The 22,191-nt window shown below is 54.0% G+C and overlaps 1 protein-coding gene across 5 annotated transcripts in view; it reads left to right on the top strand.

Moving 5' to 3' along the window:
• Positions 1-21,334, top strand: part of NR2F2 (nuclear receptor subfamily 2 group F member 2) — a gene marked incomplete at its 5' end in the record, with an annotated part of 198,670 nt that extends 177,336 nt beyond the window's left edge. Inside the window, 4 exons of one of the 5 annotated variants that reach the window (XM_081114755.1) lie at positions 14,738-15,167; positions 16,326-16,469; positions 16,716-17,243; positions 19,843-21,334. In XM_081114755.1, coding sequence (XP_080970881.1) covers positions 14,738-15,167; positions 16,326-16,469; positions 16,716-17,243; positions 19,843-20,117 — 1,377 coding nt within the window. In that variant the 3' untranslated portion in view covers positions 20,118-21,334. Of the gene's footprint in view, positions 1-812; positions 892-8,102; positions 8,961-14,466; positions 15,168-16,325; positions 16,470-16,715; positions 17,244-19,842 lie in introns of those variants that run through there. The other 4 variants (XM_081114758.1, XM_081114757.1, XM_081114756.1 and 1 more) reach the window with 4 other exon arrangements.
• Between the last annotated feature and the right edge of the window lie 857 nt (positions 21,335-22,191).

The following is a 22,191-nucleotide window of genomic DNA, read 5'->3' as shown; positions in this document are numbered from 1 at the left end:
GCTCTTCCCCTGGCCCCGGAGGCAGGAAGACAGATAGGAGAGGAAAAAGGGGGGTCATCGTAAAAGTTGGGGACTCCTTGGCAAAGAATCAGAGTGGTTGGCTCAGCTCAGGGGGCCCAGGCCCTGCAAACCTCCTTCGGAGAGGAGAGATGGACTTGCAACAGTTGCTTCCCGAAGTTTCTCTCTAAGAGGCAGCTTCCCTGCTAGGTTGCCTCCTCCTCCTGGCTCCAGGCTGCTCACTGCAGTCGAACCAGGGCCTTTGAAAAGTACATCAATTGGGAAATTCACCAGGAACTTCCCCAGAAACTGACACAGACATTTTCCCACGGTGGCAAGGGGCTTGTGAGGTGGGGTGCAGGATTGGGGCTTGATTTTAGTTTTGTTGTTTTGGTGGGTTTTGGGTGGGGGGAAGCGGGGACCAGATCTGTTTTGGCTTTTCTTCTCCTGTAATCATCTTGTTGGCGGCTCCATGCAAAAGCATGTTGCTGTCATTTTGAAAGTAAAGATTATGTCACATCACTAAAAACTGCGGCGCGTCACCCTGCCCGGTCACTTTCCCGGGTCTTTTATTTTAGACGCTTCTTTCTCAACCCTTCCTTCGCTTCTGAAAGCCTGCAAGTTGTTCAAACTTGCTTAAGAGTCAAAAATTCTATTTAAAACTGAAGCCATCCGTCTTGGTAGATGGTTACGATGAAAAAAGCCTTATTAAGAGCTCCCCTGTGCAAACAGTTTGTGTGTATTTTCAACAGACTGAATCCTAAGGGGTTTTTTTCCTCTTTAACTTATATACAGAATGTTGTTCTTGCTTTTCTTTTTTTTTGGGGGGGGGGGAGTGGAGAATCTCACCTCCTCATTACTGCGTGGACATACAAAATTTAAACACAGAAATGAGTATTACGTTTCCGTTTAATAAGGCATCAAAAAGCTATAAAAGCAGGGCAATTTGAAAATAATTTCTAATCTCAGAAATTTCACCCTGTTAACAATACAGTGTATAGCGACAGAAACCCAGATACCTCAGCGCCAAAGTAAAGAAGGCAGAGAGCATGGATATAAAACTGCCCGATTTCAGTTTATCTAGGATAGAGTTTCTTCCAGTTTATTAAGAAAACTTTATATGTTCCTGTAACTTTCACGTAAACATCACACCTCTTTTCTATAATTAGAATTTTTATTCCCTGGTTTTTTAAAGGGGGCAAATAGTACCTGCATATCAGCTAATGATGCTTTTTTTTTAAGTTTGTAAGCGGAAAAGACAAATGGAAGCCATTTCCAGGCTAAATAGGAAGAGAGTTAAAAACTCTTACATCAAATATTCATCCACAGTCGCCCAGTTGCAATGTTAATAGTTGCTAGGAAAGAAGAAGAGGTTTGGGTGCTGATGGGTGTCTTTGTGTTTAACAGGACCTGGGATATTCAGATAGTAGCTCTTTAACAACTGGCCAGTTACACTCTCTGAACTTTGCCTTTGAATTTGTTTTCAATTCATGAACGGTAGAGACTTCGGCAGAATAGTGGGTCATTTTAAAATCCATTGAATTAACCAAAGTCGTATGAAAAATCAGTGAATAGACAAGTGTAAGTCCTTACCACTCAGAGGATTCTATGGAAAAAAATATCTTTTTAAAGCACCCCCCCCCCCATGTAGATTTCACAACTGCTAGCTAGCTTTTCTCTCATTGCTTGGTAACATGGCAACAAAGGTATATGCCAGGTGAAAATGTGCAACATAACATGGGGAGCCTGTAAGGAAGCTATTACTATACATTCTGCAAAGATATCAGGTGGCCTAATTTTTTTTCACTTCCTCCCCCTGACATGGGAGGTGATGTCGAGAAATAGTTAATGCCAGGAGCCAGGATTCCCTGCCTTCTTTCTGCGTTTTCACTTTTGCTTTCAACTATTTTAAGTGATATCATCTCAATCAATTTCCCTCAGTCAAGCACATCATAATCTCTCCAGTGATGACCATTAAAATATTCAAAATTGCCAGGGACAAAGAGGTAAAAAAAATGCCTTTCTCTATCCTGGATTCAAAATAAAAATTAAAAAAAACAAAAAAACAAACAAAAAAAAAACACGAGTGTCAATTTTATTTAAACGTTACACTTTGTAAACTCTCAAACGGATACTTCCTTTAGTCAAGAAACTGAATATGATATTCAACACCTTCCTCTTCATTTTTCCTCCAAGCCCTTTATTTTAAACTGTATACCTTCAACATTTCAAGCAATTAGCCTTTTAAGAGGAGAGATGCAGTTGGTAATTAAATAATTAGTTCTGTTTCCTAAATGCCTGCAGAATGTTTTTCTGCTCTGTCAGTGTGTCTGTCTTTGTCCATCTCTAATCATACGCTTTATATTGAAACCGGGGCACTGGGAGTCTTCTGAAGACCAATACTATTTCAATTCTTTTTCTCCTGAAATTCACCTTGAGTCTGTGGCTCCTGGGAGTTAAATCAGGTAACTTCCTCTGCTGTGCTGGTTATGTTTTATTTAAGTACCTGGATACAGCTAATCAGCAATATTAATTTATCTGGATATTTGCCTCGCGAACACCTTCACATTTAAAGGACTGGCACCGATACCATTTGATCCAGGCTTTTTCTCACAGACCGAAAATGAACTGTCACTTTAAAGATTTCATCACCAGGCTCTTGAGAAAGAGAAAGCATATAGAATGGGACCATCTTTCCTCACGCTGTCCACTTCCAAATAAGAACGGATGACCACCTGGCTGTGGACGTGTTTAGAACTTTCTCAGCAGGGGCTGCTCCGCAATATAATAGGAAAAGCCTGGCGAGCCCACATCAGACTTGGCTAAATGGCCTTGAGCAAGCCCTTTACGCTATCATCTTTGGCCAGAGCCGCCTCTCTTTATATCCTTCAATTCCCTGAAAAGTCAAATAAACAGAGTAGCATATTGTGGAATTTAAAAATAAATACGCTAGGCAAAAAGATGCTCACCGTTTGTCTAAATGCCCTGGCAGAGCCACCAGCCTGGACACTGACATGCCCCTGCCACCTGGCTTTCTGGGGCTGTGCCCGGCACAATGGCTTGGCCCCCCACTACCTGGCTTCAGCCTGTACCCCCCCCCCCCAGCAGTGAGTCCCAGAGCTCATGCAAAAACTCCTTTCCGCTCTGCCTCCTGCCAGACCTCCCCACGGACACATGAGTGACAGCCCTTCCCTGGAGCTTGAGTGTCTGAACCTTGAACCCAGCGTGGGCCCTCTCACACCCAGACACGCACACCTTCACGCTCATGGCGGAGCGGCTATTCCAACACAACCAGGTTTGAAGTCAAGCAGCATGTACCCCCTGCTTTCATCCAGACTTGTATGGCTACCAGGGGGGCACCGACAAGACTCTCAATGAGCTTAAATGAAGGAAGGTAAACTAGATATGGGGTGCGGGGCCTTTGGGAAACCCCTCCCGCTATGATCTATTGTGTGCATGTTAGCAGTGTAGTTAAGGTGAACCGGGAGCTCGGATACATGGAAGAAAATACTTCGCTACATCGTGTTTTCCTGTTTCCCAAAGTCCATGTCCAGGAAGTGGCCGCCTTCATGGCCCAGACTGTTGTCTTTCTGAATGGAAACCTGCTTCACAGGAAGGGGGTGGCGGGGGGGGGGGGGGGGGGGGGGGGGGGGGGGGAACCAGGGAAGAGCAGAGAGCTCCCAAAGCCTTCACTAGAGTGCATCTCCCTGCCTGCCTGCCTTTTTTCTTTTTCTTTTTTCTTTTTTCCTTTTTTTGCTGCAGCCCTTTGGTCTATTAGTGCAGTTAACCTTCGCTGGTCCAGCCGGAGAAGGGTTAATGGAGACCGGCCCCTCCACCCTCAGGGTCAGCCAGGCGGCTCCAGGCTGGAGCCTCCTGGCCAGGACTCAGATCACCGAGGGTGGACCCGGAGGCCTCAGTCGCCTCACACAGGAGCATGTTGCTCCAATCCGTTGGGATTCATCCATGTTTTTAAGAAAATTCTCCTCTGGGAAACGATTCATTGGCTCTGCAGTCAGAGTTCCTGTTGCACGGAGGAGCCTACACTGAATTCTCCCAGCTGCCAAGGGGGTGGCGGGGAGGAGATGATTGATTGATTAGCAAGCTATCAGTTTCTCCAGGAAAAGCAGATTTTTTTGGGAAAAGTCAGGGGAGGGGAGAGAAAGAAGATGCTCCCCTTTCCTCACTTTGTACCCCTCCTTCCCCCCAAAATCAGTGCCCTCTTGATTCTGCACAGCTGCCTCCAACCTCAAGGCTGGTCCACAGCAGCCAGGGAGACTCCCGCTACCAGAATGGCAAAGCCAGTTGCTGCTTGAGTTTGGGGAACAAACTCCCCCCAAAAGCCTGGCAAACCCTCTGGCTTTTCAGGCGCCCGCACCCAGCCTTGGGGTCCCAGCGTGATGCCACCGCTGGGGGGTGGCTCCATTCCCCTAAGGCTGGATTCCCATCCTGGGGGCGTTGTTGGTGCGTGTCACCCTGTCCCTGCCTTCCTCCTCAGGCCTCCTTCCACCTGCCCAGGAGCCCCGAACCTGGAATCCACTGGAATCCACGGGCCCTGCGCTCCCCAGCCGTCCGCCACCCCGCGGCCGCTCCGGACACTGGGTGGGTGGCAGGGAGAAGCAGCAATTCCGGCTGGGCCGCCGGATCCTCTCCAGAAACATCCAAGGAGCCCAGGGGCCGGGATGTCAGGGAGAAAAGTGCCAGGATGCGGTGGGTCCCGGCCAGGGGGCGTTGTGGGGGGACCGCCCGCGTCCGGGCCCGAGCTCTACTCCAGGAGGCGGCCCCGGGGGCTGCGCGGTGGCGGGACCTGCCCGGGTCCCCGGCCTGCGATCCACCCCCGCAGCCACCTGGCCAAGGCCACTCCCGGCGGGGAGCCTGTGGCTTCCGAGCCCGCGCCCCGTGCAGCCCTCCTCCGGCCGGTGCGGAGGCTCTGCCGCCGGCGTCGCCCGTCGAGGAGGGAAGGACACAGGCCTTCGCCCGGTGGCTCTCCCGCGGTGGTCGGGCCGCCCCCCTCGAGGTGGGCTCCCCCCCCCCCTCCGCCTCGCCAAATCCCTGAAAGCCCGGGCCCCCTTCGTCACCCCGGGGGCTCCTAATCACCCGGTATCGATTTCCCTAACTCTTTTCATTCCGTTGAAGACACATCTTAAAACACTTGGAGTGTGCTCCGGGCTTTATCCACACTAATAAAATGATTTACCCTACTCTCCGCGCGCTCCGTACAGAGGAAAATCGTTCGAGCCGCGGCTATTGGTGTGTGATCAGTAAATATTTAGTGCGGCGACATCCTCCGCTCGGCTCCCGATCGATGCGGGGCCCACCGGGAGGTGCGCATGGCCCGGGCGGGGCCGCGCCGGGCCCACCGCGGGGGCTCCTCCCGCCCTCGCCGCCGGCCGCTGATTTACGGCCTCCGCAGCCAGCCCAGGGGGCGAAAACGCGCCGGGAAAATGGGCTTTTCAACCTTTTTTACTTGTGACATTCAGGCGCCTCCCCAGGCGCTGACTCTCGTCCCTGCTCCCCCTCTAGCCAGGCCCGACCCAGGGCGCCCTGTGCGCCCCGTGCGCCCTCGGTGCAGCCGCGCGCTGCGCCCGCGCCTGGGGACCACCCATCACAGCCCTGCGCCGGCGGGGGAGGCCCAGGCCCCGGCTCCGGGGTCGTCGCCTTTGGGCCAGAAGCACTCAGCCCCCCACCCCCACATACACTTCTGAGCGCGAAGAGAGGGTGGGGAACCCCGAGCCGCCTTCGCTGAACCCGGCGCTACCCTCCTGGATACCTCGTTTCCTGTCCCCGGTCCTTTACCCACTTCTCCCTGGGCCTCGACGCCCTCGGGCGGATGGCTTCGGATGGAAACTTTACTTTCCACGCCGAGAAGCGTCCGTTTCCTTAGAAGCGAAAAAGCGCCTAGTGGGGAGGTGTTGGAAAGGGGCCTCCTACCCTGATCTTGGTTTCCGGGGGCTGCGGCCGCGACAGGGCCAGCCTGCGCCCCTTGGGCCCTCCCTGCCTCCCCCTTCTCATCGCAGGTCTGCCACCAAGCCAGGGCGCGACCCAAAGCGGGGCACAGCACGCACTGGCCACCCCCTACGGGACCCGCCACCCTGGGCCCGATCCAGAGTCCAGGGAGGAGGGTGGGAGCCATACTAACCGCCTGGGCGTCCCCCGCGCTGCCTGGGCCAGAGGCGCGGGCCTGGGCTCCAGCTGTCAGCCACCTGTTAGCGGCCTGCTCCCCTCTCACCTGCGGCCGGGCCCAGGGGGGAAGGTGGGCGACCCTGCTGGGCCCATGCACCCCTCCCCGTCGCCGCGCCCTCTCCTTTGTCTCGCACGCGATTTTCTAAACCGCCTTATCTGCAGACTATATCTTTATACTAATGCATACTTAATTGGCCCGTCTTGACTGTCCATATAAAACAATTTAATTAGGGCGCTTTCTTGCCTTGCAGAGCGAAGAAAGGACGCTGCCCGGTGCTCATTGTCCTTAGCACCAATACAGGCAGAAAATGTAGCACAAGTTTTTGGTTGAAAGAGCACCTCTGTGCCCATTGAAGGGCGCTGATCCGAAAAGACAGAGGACAAGTAAAATCGATTTGAAGCGACCCTCTCTGTCCCTTTCACACCATTCAGAAACCCCATTCCTTCCAAGACAAAGACCAGCGCTTGGGAATTCTCAGGGGAAAGGGGCACTCCAGTCCCACAAGCCTGGGGCACTTTTAAAAAATCCTGGACATTGCACTTAAGACCGCTCTCCGTGCTGTGCCCCCCAGTGCGGGGCTTGGCAGGCACCCCCTCCCGAAGCGCCAGGCTGCGTGGCTCACCAGCCCCTACTCCTCCTGCCTGGGCCTTCGGGCCAGGCCAGCCTTTTAGGGTTAATGCAGCCCTCACCTTTGACCCCCACGATCGCAGTGGCTGCCAGAGGGTGTGGAGCTATCACTCAGGCCGAACTTAAAACCAAACAAAGCCCCCAAAATCTTTCTGGACTGCCAAACCCAGGGAGACCAGGTCTGGTCCCGGGCCTGAGCCACCTTCCCCCGTAAGCCACCTCCGCCCTCAACTTTATTTTGTTCTGTTTGCAAAAAACTGCCCTCGCCACCCGGAGAGCAGGGGACTGTCAGGGCTGCCTGTGGCCGGCTGCAGCGAGTTGTCCTCCATTAGGGACCTGAATGCCAGTTTATCCGCCAGGCGCCTGGGCCGGGAAAGCGGTCATCCATCAGACCTGGCTGAGAAGGGACGAGTGGGAGGGGGAGAGGGGAGGGGAGGGGAGGGGAGAGGCTGGGCTGTGATCACCTTCACCTGCCCCGAGCCCAGCCCCCCTGTTCAACTGTCCCTCGACCTTGTGCTGGGGTTAAAGGGGGCGGGGGCGAAAAGGAGGGGGGCGCCCCCCATGACCCAAGTGGCCTCCTCCTTGGAGAGAATGAGTTCACCACTTCCCCAAGGAACCTCCCCATCCATCCATCCACTCGGTGCAACTGATGAGCTAAACCGCAAGGCAAAACTTCTGTAGCCCATATTTATGGTATTAATGAATAGTTAAAAAAAGATTTACACTTCTTATGATCAATATTCGGAGTTATTTCCCTCAAAGTATATAATTACAGTGTCTTCGGGGTTTTCATCATTGTTTTTGAGGTGGCAAACCCATTTGTAATTTTCATTAGCCAGTAAACATGTAATTAACATTCAGCACTGTGTTTAACTTAATTCCTGTTTAAGACAAGGACAAGAAGCAGCCGAAAAGCCTGCGTTCCATTTGTCAAGTCTGACATACATCTTACCATACAGTTTCCTAAAATAAAAGATCCGTGTTTCCCATTATTCTCGTCTTAAAACAAAACACAAAAATCCATTAGTTAAAACTGTATTAAACTGCAAGCCGCTGCGTAAGTTACTCTCGCTTTCTCTAGTCACTGTGTTCCTGCTTTCTTTATTCATTCTGGGGAGGGTGGGGGCCCGGAGGGGGTGAATCAAGCATTCATTATCTGATGACAAGACATAGGGAACCCCTCCCCCCCCCCAGAGGAACAGGTTTCCTCTTTAGGAAAGTTCTAGAATGGGGACCGGGACTGGGGGGTGGGGGCACGGATCTGCAGGGGAGAGGGGAAGCTCACTGGGGAGAACTCGAGTCCGAAGTAGGAAAACGAGGGTGCCTACACATTCCTAGGAAAAACATCGCCTTCCTCTTTCCAGCCCCATCTCTGACCCAGGAGCCTGCTGCCTTTCCCCCCTCCTCTCCCACCTCTCTTTCCTCCCAACTTGCTGCAGGATTAGCCCTGCATCCCTCCCGACCCCAAAACAGTGGAATCCGGCTGCGGCTCGCTCGCCCCTGCCTCGCAGCCCATCGCCTGGAGTTGTGGGCGCCTCTCCGGGGCTGAGCAGTCTAGCCTGCTCCCAGCCTCCGACTAAACTCATTAAGTTCGGAGATTTTTTTTTTTTCTTTCTCCAATTGGACGGGTGTTTTGAAAGTCTCGTCTTTCCAGCCCCAAACAAGGTGTAACAACGCACTCTTCCTTCTAAGGAATGAGATGAGACACAAGGATCACTCCAGACATCTCCTACCTACGGTTTGGGGTGGGTTTTTTTTCTTTCTTTTTTTTTTTTTTTCTTAAAGGCGAGGCTCGCATTCCTCAGCAGCTATGTACCAGCTCCCTGAAACCTCCTCGCTCTAAAGTTGGCGAGCAGGGTTTCCCGAAGGCTCGCTCGGCGCGCCCGAGACCCGGGAAGGCACTTCCCCCCCAGGTGGCCGGGCGCTCCCGTCACCTCTCCTCTTCCCGCCGGCGAGCGCCGACTTTTTATCAGTTTGCACAATCGCTTAGATAAACACCGAGGAAGAGAGAGAGTCTCTTTAATTATCCAAGACACATCATTTCAGGGGTCCAACAAAGCGCGTATTGCACCCGCCAAACTAAAGGACAGTTCTTCCAGTTTTAGGAGGAAGATGCAAGCGATTTGGGATCTTGAGCAAGGCAAATACGGTTTTGGTATGTTTGCTTACAGTATTTTTTCCCCCCTCTCTCTCTTTCTCTCTCTCTCTCTCCCCCTCTTTCTTTCTGCTTTCTCACTTTTCTCCCGGTGCCGTGTGGGGTTGGGGATGACTTGGGGATTTTTTTCAAAAAAATCGTATTGCTAACATGTATGCAATGCCTTGGGTTGTGGTTTAAGGGGTTCGGGGAAGGGGGGGACGGTCCATTCAATGCGTTGCCATATTTTATTACATGTGTGCGGTGGAGGGGGGCGAGGGGGAAAATCCGCTTGCGAAGGTGCCAAAATATGATTAAACCGAAGGGGACAGACAGACCGCCGGGCCGCCCCTCGCCTCCTCGCGTCCGCTCCCACCCAGCGCCTCCTCCGGGAGCGCAAACTGCAAAGCGGTCCTCGGAGCTGTTTCTCCAGGCAGGAGATGACTCGCTTTGCTAGCTCAGGAGCTGCTAGGCTCGCCCCGGAGGATCAGCGTGTCCTGGTGGATCGGCCGCTGAGCTACATTTTTGCAACCTTGTGCAACTGACAGCCGGCCGGGCGCGCGGGGAGGGAGGCGAGCTCGCCGGGCGCCTGGGCCGCGGCTCGGGGGGATGCGGCGTGGGCGAAGCGAGGGGGACAATCGCGCCGCAGAGGGGTACTCACCGTCCGGCCGGCGGGCTGGTGCAGCTGGCGTGCGGGTTGCAGGGAAACGTGGACCTTTCTGCTGTGTGCGGCCACAGCGGCGGGCTGACTTAAGAAGCCGTTCTGGGCTGTGTCCAGCACGATCCAGGCACGGGGTCCTCATTTTTAAAAAAAAAAGCCAGCGAGAGAGACGACAGAGACAGAGAAAGGAAAAGAGAGGAGGGGGTGAGAGGGACGCACAGAAACCCAGTTCAGGGGGGAGGGAGAAAAAAATCATCACCTCGCCGCCAGTGACACGGGAGACGCAGGAGGTGGCGAGATAAGGGTCCGGTCCAACCCAGCCAGAGCCAATTAATTTTCAATCCCGGGCAATGATTCCGCGGAAAAGGCCCAGAAGTTTCATTCCCCTGCGCCTCCGCGAGCCTCAAGTCGTTCCCCTTTAAGAACCCCTTTTCTCTTAAAGTTGGATTTTAGGCAGCGAGGACTCTTACACTAGGGGGCAGACAGATACTGCACTTGCTCCGATCTCCAGCAATTTTTTCCCTCCCGGCATATGCTCCGATTGAGCACTGTAAATTTTTCAGGGGTACCCAACTCTGACAGCCCCTGGTGATTTTCAAAGTACCACAAGCCAGCGGTTAAAAATGGCATTGACTTGGGAGTTGAGAGGCACACAATAGAGGCCCCTTCTCCTATTCAGGGAGCTGCCGTGTGCTGGAAGGGGAAACACACAGGAGGAGATTGAAGGGAAGGAGCAATTCAATGCATCGTGGTGGACAGGGCTGGCTGCTACCGAGTTCAGAGTTAAACTCGGCGTTTGCTGGGGTCTGTATGCATCTGGTGACCGAATCTGTGGTCAGGCCGCCTTCTGTAATGGAATCATATTCCTGGGTTGGGGTTCCCTTTGCTTGGCTTGGGATCCCCAGAGGAAGACCAATGTTTTTCCAACTTTCTCCCGGCCAAATGAAAGCTTGCCATTCCTCTCATTAAAATAAATTTACATCTGCAATAAAAGACTGGGCTGGATTTATTTTATTTTTTTTCCCAACCGTAACAATATATTGATGTTCAGCGGTTAGTCTTAGAGCTGTTGTATTTCAGAGAAATGAGCATCTCTAAGTAAGACATTTTTAATTATTTCTCTTTTTTTTTTCTTCTCGGTCTGCAGTCCTTTCATACAGTAAAAATAACTGCAATTAGTACTTTTTTTTGTGGCTTTTTAATTGCATCTGCATAACTATGAATGGGTCCCAAAATACAAAGTAAAAACACTTCTGACTTCCTGGTAGCCCTGAGGTCCTGAGCCTGACAGGCTCCAGTTCTGCTGGGGACGGTGGGGAAATCTTCATTTTAAATCTGAGGCCATCAAACTGGACTTCAAACACCCAGTTTCTCTAACTGGACTGGGGAAGCCTGTCCCCCTCAGAATTTCCCCCCCTGCATGTGTGTAAAAGGTGGCTCTTGCTGTGGAAGTGTCTGTACAAGAGTCGAGATTAAGATTTCCCCATCATCAATTATTCTATCATCTATTAAACCGAGATGGATGAATGCCCATCAGACGTCCTAGTCAACCCCAGTCCCACCACAACTCCACTGAGTTTGCCCCAGATCCACTGACATTTGCAGCATAGGGCAATTTCTCGAATCACAGAGGTCGAAAGGGGGAAAATATTTCCCTGGAATAATTCCTCTCCCATGCTCCTTGTCCCCCTCAGGAGAAAGTTACATGGTGCCTGTCATCAACCTGAAATTCGCAGCCTGCCTTGGCTCTGTGGCAACCTCATTACACACCAGGTTTAGCAGAGCTCCCTGTCCACTATAGGTTTGTGTTTGGTTTGGTTTTTTACAACTTTCAAATCATCCCAGCACCTGCATCAAACAGCGAGAATTGCCCCCCACCTTCCAGAACATTCACTGTTTCCTGAACTATGTGATTTCAGCCGGGAAAGGGTGAGAGCTAAGAGGTTTCAGAAATGAAGCGGAAAGAGGATATTTTTTTTTCTTCCCTTAAAACTAGCCCCTATCTGCCTCCATCTCCACTCAGCCCCTACCCTGTATTCTGCCTGTGTGTGTGCAAAGGGTATGGAATGCAAAATGCAATCTACACATGTCAGTTTCATGTGTGGCGAATTCTTCTAAACAATTCTTCATCTTTTTAATTTTTTTTAATTATCAAGGATGCTTTCTGGTGGTCGTCCCTTACTATTTCTGTGTGTCCACGTTTCCGGCAGCTCGGCGTGTTTCGTGCGAAATATTTTAATTGTTCATAAACCTGGTGGGCTGACCAATGTACAGCTTTTTTCCTGGTGCAAAGTGTATATGACGGAGTCACCATTTTCTTTCATAAATACGGAGTAACCATAATCCACTAACTTTTTCTCATCACACAGAGAGGTGCATTGGGATAGTGTGGGTTCTGGGAGGTGGGGGGCCATTCTAGATGTTTGATGTTTAACCCAACGCCCAGGAATTTAGAGACACAGTCCTGTGGATGATTTTAGCCCATGGAGCAGAATGGGAGAGACTGACGTTGGCCTTATTGCAGCCGATTTCTCGGGATAGAGTGTGGCTGGTGTGTGGTTCTTGAGTTCTACTGGTCTTGTCCCCAATATGGGGCAGCGTCTCTGGGTGTGTTTTAATGGCTATATGAATGCTTTTAAGTAAACTTAAGGAACAATAAAGTCCGCACTTAACTGTCCCACGACCTAGAAGTGCAAGTGGCTGAAGTCTTTGTCTGTGTACATTGACAAATGTGCATCTCATACATGTACACTTACATGTGTGTGCAGAGGCCACACACAGGGGAGGCTGGAGGCCGCCTCTGCTTGCCCATCAGCGGGCAAACATCGGTCTTTTCCCCTCTCGCCCTGACTGGGTGTGGGGCAGGATGTTGGCTTGCGAGTTCGTCAAAACTAAGGAGAGAGGATAAAGTTGAGGGACATTTATTTTAATTGCGTCATGACAATGAGATGAAGTCTATTTCTGCTTCTCCGCATCCGAGATGCTTTATTTGAGCAATTAAAATGTCAGGCCACATACCTGTGAAATGTTAACCCTACAAGGAAAAGACAGACTCTAAAGAGCTTTTTTCCCCTCTTTTAAAAAAAAAAAAAAAAGCCACCAAACCAAGCAAGTGACCGGAGCTGATTAAGAGAGGGGTCTACCGCCACCCGGGTTTGGCCAAATCTTTCGTTTGGAAATTGCCCGCGAGCTGGGCACGCGGCGCCTTCCCACCCCCACCCACTACCCCTCTGCGAAGAATCGGGGGACTTGTCTCTCTCTCTCGGGCATCGCGGGCGCACAGATGCGCCGGGAGTCCCGGGTGGTGCGCGCGCGGCGCCTTTCGTGGCCTCGCCAAGTTGCCAAGAGGCGAAGTCCTCGATCCCATCCCCAGCCGCTCGCGGAGCCTTTAAGAGGCGTTTTGTCTGCGCGCCGCGCTCCGCTCCGCGCTGGGGCGGAAACCTCGGGTGCGGGGCGCGCGATGCGGGGGTGCGCGGGGGGCCGCGCGCCCGGGCCCATCCCCCCCCCCGCGCCAGGCGGCGGCGGCGGCGGCGGGGACGTGGCCGCCCCCACCCGGCCCCCCGCTTCCCCCCGCGCGCCCCGAGCCGCGGGCCGCGACGCCGCTCGCGCTAGGACCGAGCTGAGCCCGCGGCCGCCATGGCGGGGCCGCCGCGCTCCGGCCAATGACGGCGAGGGGGCGGCGCGCGCGCGCCGGGCCAGGCCAACCCCGGCGGCTGCCTTATAAGGCGCGCCGTCGCCATGGCAACGTGCGCTAAGTTGCAGCAGTCGTGTCAAAGTTCACTATATAGAGAGCTCAGTGAGCTGATCGCGGAGAAGCCACTTCTGCCAGCCCCGGCGCCTATAAATCGCATTCCCTCCCGCGCCCCCCTTTTTAGCATATTTGATCACTTTGATTCTCTGTTCTTTTCTCTCCGCGGTGTGTGTGCGTGCGCGCGTGTGTGTGTTTCCTCTCCACCTCCTCCTCTCCCCGAGTTGCCTCCTTTCTCCGGGTGCCGTGCTGGCTTTTTTCCCCTCTTTCATTCTTTCTCTCCGTCTTTTTTCCTCCCCGCGCTGCGCACGAAGGATGTGCTTCTAGGTGGTGATCTGCCCTCCTCTCTCTTTTATCCTTTCTCCCCCGCCGCCGGCGAGTTGACTCTTTCCCTATGTGTGTGAGGCGGCGGCGGCAGCAGCAGCAGCGGCTCCGGCGGTGGCAGCAGCGGCAGCAGCGGCTTCAGCGGCGGCGGCGGCGCTAGACGCGGCGGCTCCGGGCCCGACCCCGCGGCTTCGGCGGCGGCTCCGGCGGCGGCGGCGGCCCGGGCGGCCCGCAGGGATCGGCGAGCGGCCTCCATCCGGCGCGAGCGGGCGGCGGCGGCCGGAGCGAGCCGGGCGCCCGGGGCAGGCGGCGGCGGCGGCGGCGGCCCAGCGCCAGGACGACGCCGCGCAGCGCCCGACGCGGACCACTTTCATGCTGATTCCCCCGGACCCGGGCAGCGCTCCGGCCACTCCGCGGGCCGCCGGCCTCCGCCCCGGCCTGCCCGGCCCTCTGGGCGCCCCTGCGACCGGCGCCTCCGCGCTCCTAGTCCTCCCGATTTCGATGGCTTTCCTGAATGGCTGACTGTGGGCTGCCCTGGACTTGGCCCCCGGACAGTCGACTCTCCTCCTTCTCTTCCTCCTCCTCTACCTCCTCCTCCAACTCCTAGGCACACCGGCTCTGAGCGCGAGAGAGGGAGGGAGAGAGAGCGAGCGAGATCTTTGGAGAGATTTTTTTTTTTTTTTTGCCTCCTACTTCTCTCTTGAAGCCAGACAATCGACTTGCAGCTCTCCCTCCCCTCCCTCTCTCCACGTTCTGCTCCCACTCCCTCTCCCCGGCCCTTCCCCTCCCCTCCTGGAGGAAAGCCCCCCGAAAGCAACAAAGCTGAGCCGAGGGACACAAACAAAACAAACACACCGGGCCAGACCAGCCATCGCCAAAACTTTGCAAAAGCAGAAACAAAAAAGGAAAAACTAACCAACCTCAACCAACCAGCCCCCCGAGCCACCCGGGGCGCCCTCCCGCGCCCTCGCGCACACAAAAGGCGGCGCACCGGAGCCCGCGACCCGGGAGCCGCCGCCGCCCGCAGCCAGGGGAGCAGGAAGCCCGGACGCGGCCCCCATAGATATGGCAATGGTAGTCAGCACGTGGCGCGACCCCCAGGACGAGGTGCCCGGCTCGCAGGGCAGCCAGGCCTCGCAGGCGCCGCCCGTGCCCGGCCCGCCACCCGGCGCCCCGCACACGCCGCAGACGCCCGGCCAGGGGGGCCCGGCCAGCACCCCGGCCCAGACGGCGGGCGGCGGCCAGGGGGGCGCCGGCGACAAGCAGCAGCAGCAGCAGCACATCGAGTGCGTGGTGTGCGGGGACAAGTCGAGCGGCAAGCACTACGGCCAGTTCACGTGCGAGGGCTGCAAGAGCTTCTTCAAGCGCAGCGTGCGGAGGAACCTGAGCTACACGTGCCGCGCCAACCGGAACTGTCCCATCGACCAGCACCACCGCAACCAGTGCCAGTACTGTCGCCTCAAAAAGTGCCTCAAAGTGGGCATGAGACGGGAAGGTATCGGCCTCTCATTTCTCCCCCCTCGCCCGCCCCGGGGTTGGGGCCCTGGGTGCGTGTGGCTAGCCTGCTCGGGGTCAGGATCCGGAGCCCCGGGCTCTGCCTGGCCGTGGGCGGCTCCAAGGGGGTTGCTGCTAGAAGCCAAGTTCGGCACCGGATCCCTGACCCCCCAGATCCGCATGCTGTGGCCGCCTGATCTCCTCGCTCTCTCCTCTGGGCCGGTTTCCTGTTCTTTGCGTGGATTGCGAGTTCCTTCGAGTCGCCTTTCTGCAAGGGATGGGGTGGTGTTGGCTGATTGTTGTTGTTTTCAAGCCGCCTTTACTTCTCCCTCTCCCTCCTCTCAGATCCTCTCTCTCTCCCCTGGTTTTTCCTGCATGTTCAACACATGTCCCTCCTCCCCCCTCTCCCCAGCCCCCACCCTCTAAAAAAAAACCCAACCTGAGATTGTACTTTTGTACAGGAGGTTCAAATTACAAATGGCAATTTTATGCACTTCGTATTAACGCTGCCGCCCGGGCTGAGCTCATGTGACCCTCCGTGGATTAACATTCTGCTAAAAAAAAAAAAAAATTCCTCCGTTTTCTTTTTTCCTTTCACTTTTGAAAGGAGGACAGCGCGATCGGCCGGGAAGGAAGGGTGGGCGAGGGCCCGCGGCGACCGCTTTCGCTCCGCGCGAGTTGGGTCTTTGTGAGAGAAAATTCGCCGAGCACCGCGAGCCAGGCTCGGCCAATGGCGCGCTGGGCTCCGGGCTGGGGCGAGCGATCGCCGGCGTTTCTTTGTGTTTCTGGGGAGCGGATCTCCCCTCCGGCGTCCGATCACAGCCCCGGCCCGAGCCTCGCCGGCTCTCCCCGGCCCTCCCCGGCCCTCCGCGGGCTGCGCCGGCCGCTTCCTCCCCGCCTCTCCCCGGCTTCCTCTCGCCGCCGCCGGCCTCTCTCTCTCCGCCCTCTCCCTCTCCCTCCTTTCTCCGAGCACACTGATCAGGCTGCCGGCAGACCTCGGCTCTCGGCTCGTTTCTCCTCGGGAGTCCCCCTCCGGGCTGGGGCCGGGGCCGGAGCCGGGGTTTGGGGGCTTGGGGTTTGGGGGAGTCATCCCGGGGCGGCCACAGGCCGTCTGGGATGAACCCTTGTGTCTTTTGCAAAAGCGTCTCTCCTTCCCCAGCCCATCCCAGACTCGCCCCGCCCGCTCCCTCTCCTCCAATCAATAAGAAATATCAGCTGTTTAGCAATAAAGAAGAAAGATGCCCCCAGAACGCCGCTTCCCGCCCACCGCGCCGGGACCCCGAGGCGAAGTGGCCAATTCCGGGTGCTCCGCGGCCCAGCTCCGGGCGGGCCTGGGAGGCTCGGTGCCTGGTGGCCGCCAGCGCCGGCCTGGGAGGGGATGGCAGGGGGAGCTGCGGCTCCGGCGGCTCCCGGGCGCACTGGCTGGAGGGGCAGGCCTGCCGGGTCTTGTTCTGGGGCAGGTGGGGGTCGGGCTGGGGCAGGCCCTGCGAGGGGCGCCGGGGGACCCAGGCCGGGCATTAACCAGACACTGTCTTCTGTCCCCCCACAGCGGTCCAGAGGGGCAGGATGCCGCCCACCCAGCCGACCCACGGGCAGTTCGCGCTGACCAACGGGGACCCCCTCAACTGCCACTCCTACCTGTCGGGATATATCTCTCTGTTGCTGCGCGCCGAGCCCTACCCCACGTCGCGCTTCGGCAGCCAGTGCATGCAGCCCAACAACATCATGGGCATCGAGAACATTTGCGAACTGGCGGCCCGGATGCTCTTCAGCGCCGTCGAGTGGGCCCGGAACATCCCCTTCTTCCCCGACCTGCAGATCACCGACCAGGTGGCCCTGCTTCGCCTCACCTGGAGCGAGCTCTTCGTGCTCAACGCGGCCCAGTGCTCCATGCCCCTCCACGTCGCCCCGCTCCTGGCCGCCGCCGGCCTCCACGCCTCGCCCATGTCCGCCGACCGGGTGGTCGCCTTTATGGACCACATACGCATCTTCCAGGAGCAAGTGGAGAAGCTCAAGGCCCTGCACGTGGACTCTGCCGAGTACAGCTGCCTCAAGGCCATAGTCCTGTTCACCTCAGGTAGGAAGGGGCCTGGCCTGCTGCGCCCGCCCGAGGGCTCTAGCCCGGAGTTAGGGACCAGCCTCCCCCTGGAAAGGCCAGACTGTTGGGTGCTACTTGGATGAGAACTTGGAGTAGCTGCTGGGCCCCCGCAGGCCTGTGTGGGAAGGAGAGGAAGGCTGGGCTGCAGCAGGCAGGATGCTGCAGACACAGACTCCAAATGGGCCAAGGGGAGGCCTCCGGGGCCTGCTGCCCTCCTGCCAGGCTGGGGTGTGAGCTTCTGCCACACACACACACACACACCCTTAGCCCAGGCCCCCTGGGCCAGCTGAGCCTGTGGGGTCTTGTCAACCCCAGCGGTTCTCTCTGTCACCCTGGCTTCGCCCTCCCTGAGATGCCCCTGGGTCTGGGGGCGGTCCTGGCATCCGTTCGCAGGGGAAAGTTTGCCTGTTAACTCGTAGGAGTTGGAGCTCCAGGCAGAGCCAACTGGAGGGCACCAATTTCCAAAACCAGCTTCTTAGGAAGACAATGCAGACGGCCAGGGGAGGGGAGCGAGCCGCCAGGCAGGGGCAGGAGGGAGAAAGGGACCATCATAACTCTTCAGAGTGTCTGCCGGGGCCTGGGGAGTCCGGCCTCTTGCTCCCCCCTGGCCAGGCAAACACTTCAGGCGATTTCCAAACAACTCCAAGTGTCTGCCAACCTGGGCTGCCAGCATATGAATGTTGCTGGCGATATAAAACCATCACCGACTGCGTGATGAAATCTAATTAGTTTGCATGTAGTTTAACCTGTGTGAGCAATAGATCTCATATTAATTAACTCTTGAGGCCAAATGATTTTTGCAAGTGCCTGGCTTTGCACTGTGGGCCACACCTGAGCCTTCTGGCCCCTCCACCTTCTTGTGCTAAGTTGTCAGCTGATCCCTTTGTCAAGGCCGAGGCGGGGAAGCGGTTCCCAATGGAGCACACCCACCACTTGGACGTGGGTTTGGGGCTGGGATCCTAGTCCCCACTGTGCGTTCAGCTCCAATCGGGACAGGGGAGAGCTTTGTGGCTAGCGTGGCGGACAAAAAAACCCAGCCCCTTCCTCATTGTGGGAAGGAAAGCTGGGGACCCAATCTATGGCAGGTTCTGAGCGTTTCCTATATCGCTGCTGTTTTCATAAAACCCCCTCACTGCCTTCAAAAGTCCTGAGGTGATCCATTAAAGGGCAGTGTCCGGGCAAAGGATGGCTATGTCAGAGGCTCGAATCTGGAGTCTTCTCCCTCGGGGGGACCTGTCAGAACTGGACCACTGGACCGGTTGCCTGATGCAAACCTAGCCTGCTGATGGCCCCCTGCCCCGCAGCCTCCTTAAGCCGGTCCCCGGACCCCACACCCACCACATTCCCAGCCCGTGGGGGTGGCTGTGAATCCCTGGCCATCATTGTTAGTCTCAGCCTTCCCCCTGGGTCTTTCAAGGAGAGAAATGCCTGATACTGTCGTAACAGTTTAATTTATTACTATTTGCAAAAGGCCCAGGCCTGTGTGGGGAGCGCACATCACCCCACCGAGAGATAAAGGTCCCTGTTATCTGAGTCTCGGGGAGACCACAGGTGCGGGTGCTCAGAGAAGAGTCTTCTGCAAACAGATCTTTTCATGCCTGACCACAGGCACCCACCCCGGGCGGGCAGAGGCGGGCAGAGTCCCGGAGACACACAGGAGCACATTGCATGTGTGTTCTGGGGCCTGGGGTGGAAGGGGCCGATTTCCAAGCCCCGCTTTAAGATGCACAATGTGTGTGTGTCAGCCCCAGTCTTGTCTGGGGAGCCCCCTGAGGTCAGGTCACAGGCTGCGCCGCCTCCACCGAGCAGCCTCTCATTTCAAAGGCACTTGTTGTATTTTTTTACGTATCAGAAAAAGAAAAGTGTTTTCCTGAAGATATCGGGGAAGGGGGGGGTATCTCTCTGGAGGGGCCTGAGTTGTTAAAAAAAAATAACTAAAGGGGGGTAAGAGAAAAGGGGAGAGAGAAGAAAGGGGGGAAAGAAACAGCTCAAATGAACAGAGATCACAGTTTGCATGGCTGCCCTTCAATGGGCTAAACTGACAAGATCAGTTTTAAAGGACCACTTAAATCAGTTTCAAAGACCGGAGAAAAATGAGTCGCCCTCTTTGGGGACAATCCGCGGCTGGGTCCTGGATGCCATTCCTCCACGCTGGGCTGGGCCGGGCTGTCGCCCACCCCCCTCTATAATTATGAGCCTAACTATTATTTACAGAGGAGGAGGGGAGGAGCATGGGCACTTTTGGTTTCATCTGTTTGTCTTTCTGTTTACTGACTTGAGCCAGATTTCAGCCAGTGCACTTTGCCTGGGCCTCCCAGTGACCAAGCCTGGGGCTGGGACAGGGAAGCCTGGAGAGCTACAGAACTGGGGTTTATTTTTTATGCAGATACCCCAAGACCAGCTCCAGCTCCCCCCCCCCAAGTTTTCGGTCCTAGGCATTTCTGAGGCAGTTGGGAGATTGGGGCAGCTTGACGGAGCCATGTATACACACCTCATGTGACCCATTGCAAACCTCTTCATCTGATGACTGCATTTTCCTTTTTCCTTTTTTTTTTTTTTTTTTTTAACTTTCTTCCAGATGCCTGTGGTCTGTCGGATGTAGCTCACGTGGAGAGCTTGCAGGAAAAGTCCCAGTGCGCCTTGGAAGAGTATGTCAGGAGCCAGTACCCCAACCAGCCAACGCGATTCGGGAAGCTGTTGCTTCGCCTCCCTTCCCTGCGCACCGTCTCCTCCTCAGTCATAGAGCAATTGTTTTTCGTCCGTTTGGTAGGTAAAACCCCCATCGAAACCCTCATCAGGGATATGTTACTGTCCGGCAGCAGTTTTAACTGGCCGTATATGGCAATTCAATAAAAAAAAAAAAAATCCAAGTCAGAAGGGAGAGAGAAGCAGAGAAAGCAAAGGCAAAAGACTGGTTTGTTTGCTTAATTCCTTCTGTTAAGAAAGGATATAAAAGGATGTTACACGTTTGCTAAAAAAAAAAAAAAGAAGAGAGGGGAAGAACTTAATGGACTGTGAATTTCCAAAAAATTAAGAGACTGTCAAATGAACTTTTACAGAATGCATTAAAAAAAAACCAACTCCTGTGTCGGTCAGAACAACTTGCTACTTATCATTTTTTTTTTGTATAAAAAGGAAATTAGTCTTTTTCTTTTTTTTTGGTAAATTTTTGAAAAATATTGCTAAAAGTGCATTTAAGGAGATTGGGAGAAAATTAGCAGAATGGAGAAAGTAAGTCTTTTTTTTTTTTTTCCAAATTATTCATTGTCCTGTGTCTGTACCTCTAGCTGTTCTCTTTTTGTATTTTCCTGGTTCTAAACCAGTTTACTCTGTGGTTCTATAATAAGTTTTGATATAATCTTGGCTTCTTAAAAACTGTGTATCCTTAAAATATATGTTCTGCAAGAATTAAAACTGAGTCCATGAAAATATCATAGGAAGACATTAAAACTTTTTAAAAGGAAACTCAGAACTGATGGGAACGCACTTATAGGTCATGGCCAAAAATTTTAGGTGAAGTTGAGCTAATTTGAGATCTGCAAGAACCACATACAACACTTAACTCCCCCTCCCTGCCCCCCCCCAAAGACACCAAGACAAACCTAGCTTTTTAAAAAATATTTTACGAAAGAGAATGAACTGTGGAATTTATTGGCAGCCAAGGAATGTGTCCAAGACACATGCTGAGGTTTTGAATAAAAAGTGAACTTTTGTAATTTGAATTGGGTCCCACTTAGTTCTTGAATTGTTATGGAAAATCCTCTATCTGTTTGTATATTTGCAAACCCTTTGTATTATAACTGTTGATATTCCCTTTTTAAAAAAAAAATACCCATTGAAATCAGCATGACAAAATAACACTGTTGGCACTTATAGATAATGTGATTGATTCAGTATCTTAGAGTTTACAGTTTGTGTTTTAAAAAAAACTGAAGGTTTTTTTTTTAAAGTGCAACATTTCTGTATACTGTAAAAGTTATAATAACTGAACTGTTTGGTCGAGTCTTTGTGTGTTATATTCCAAGGAAAATTTGAAAGTATTCAGAAATTAAAATATTATTTGATATCTGAAACCTGTTTGGCTGTCCCCACTCACTGACTTGCCATGGACAAGAGCCCCCTAAGAGCTGTCCCCAGTGGGGCTGGAGGGCACACTTGTTTACGATCCCCAGTTTGTTCCAAAGTGGACCAGTGTTATTGCCTGCTTAATTTGGGAATGTTGGGGGGGAGGGGAAGCTGAAGTTAATGGTTTATCTATGGTTTTAGGAAGTGCCATCCTGATTTGGTAAACCACCCCCCTTCCCCTAATCCTCTTTTTAATTAAAAATGGATTTTCCAGGAAAAAAAAATAAAGGCCCTTATATTTGTCACACTTAAGTGCCTGCTTAGGGAAGAGAAGGTATTGTGCAAAGTCTTAGAAATCTGGAGATCAGTATCTATTTTATGATCAGGAAAAAAAAATAGTGTTTTGTACATTTCTGACGCAGGAGACTGTGTGTAAGGAGTTTTTCCTGAAGTAGGTGTGATTTTAAAAAATATATATATATTCTGTGATTCTTACCTAGCGTAGCTGTTGAGAGGATTTTTAAATGCTGTGCTGAGGGGTCTGCTTTTACTGTCTGTGTGACAACTGCCTGTCCCCTCCCCGCTTCCGTGAGGGCCTGACACAGGGCCACTGGCGTTCTGTGCCTGAAAACTCATGGACATCCTGACATTTCAGACCGTGTGGACGCTCTGCTCATGGGACCCTTGGTCCTGGGGAGCCAAATGAAGAAAAAGGAGAGAGAGGGAGAGAGAGAAGGAAGGAAGGAAACTTGGCTGACAGGGTGTGCTGAGTGGAAGTAGGGGCTATTTTGTCTGGGAGTCTCTTCCCTCCTCCCCAACCCACCCCCCTTTCCCGGTGTGGAGAAAGCTCAGCTCCTGGGAG

Source organism: Myotis nattereri (genome assembly GCF_964212035.1).
Source record: "Myotis nattereri genome assembly, chromosome: 21".
Classification (NCBI taxonomy): domain Eukaryota; kingdom Metazoa; phylum Chordata; class Mammalia; order Chiroptera; family Vespertilionidae; genus Myotis; species Myotis nattereri.
The sequence above is the reverse complement of the archived record's forward strand: the minus strand, read 5'-3'. Positions and strand labels throughout refer to the sequence as shown.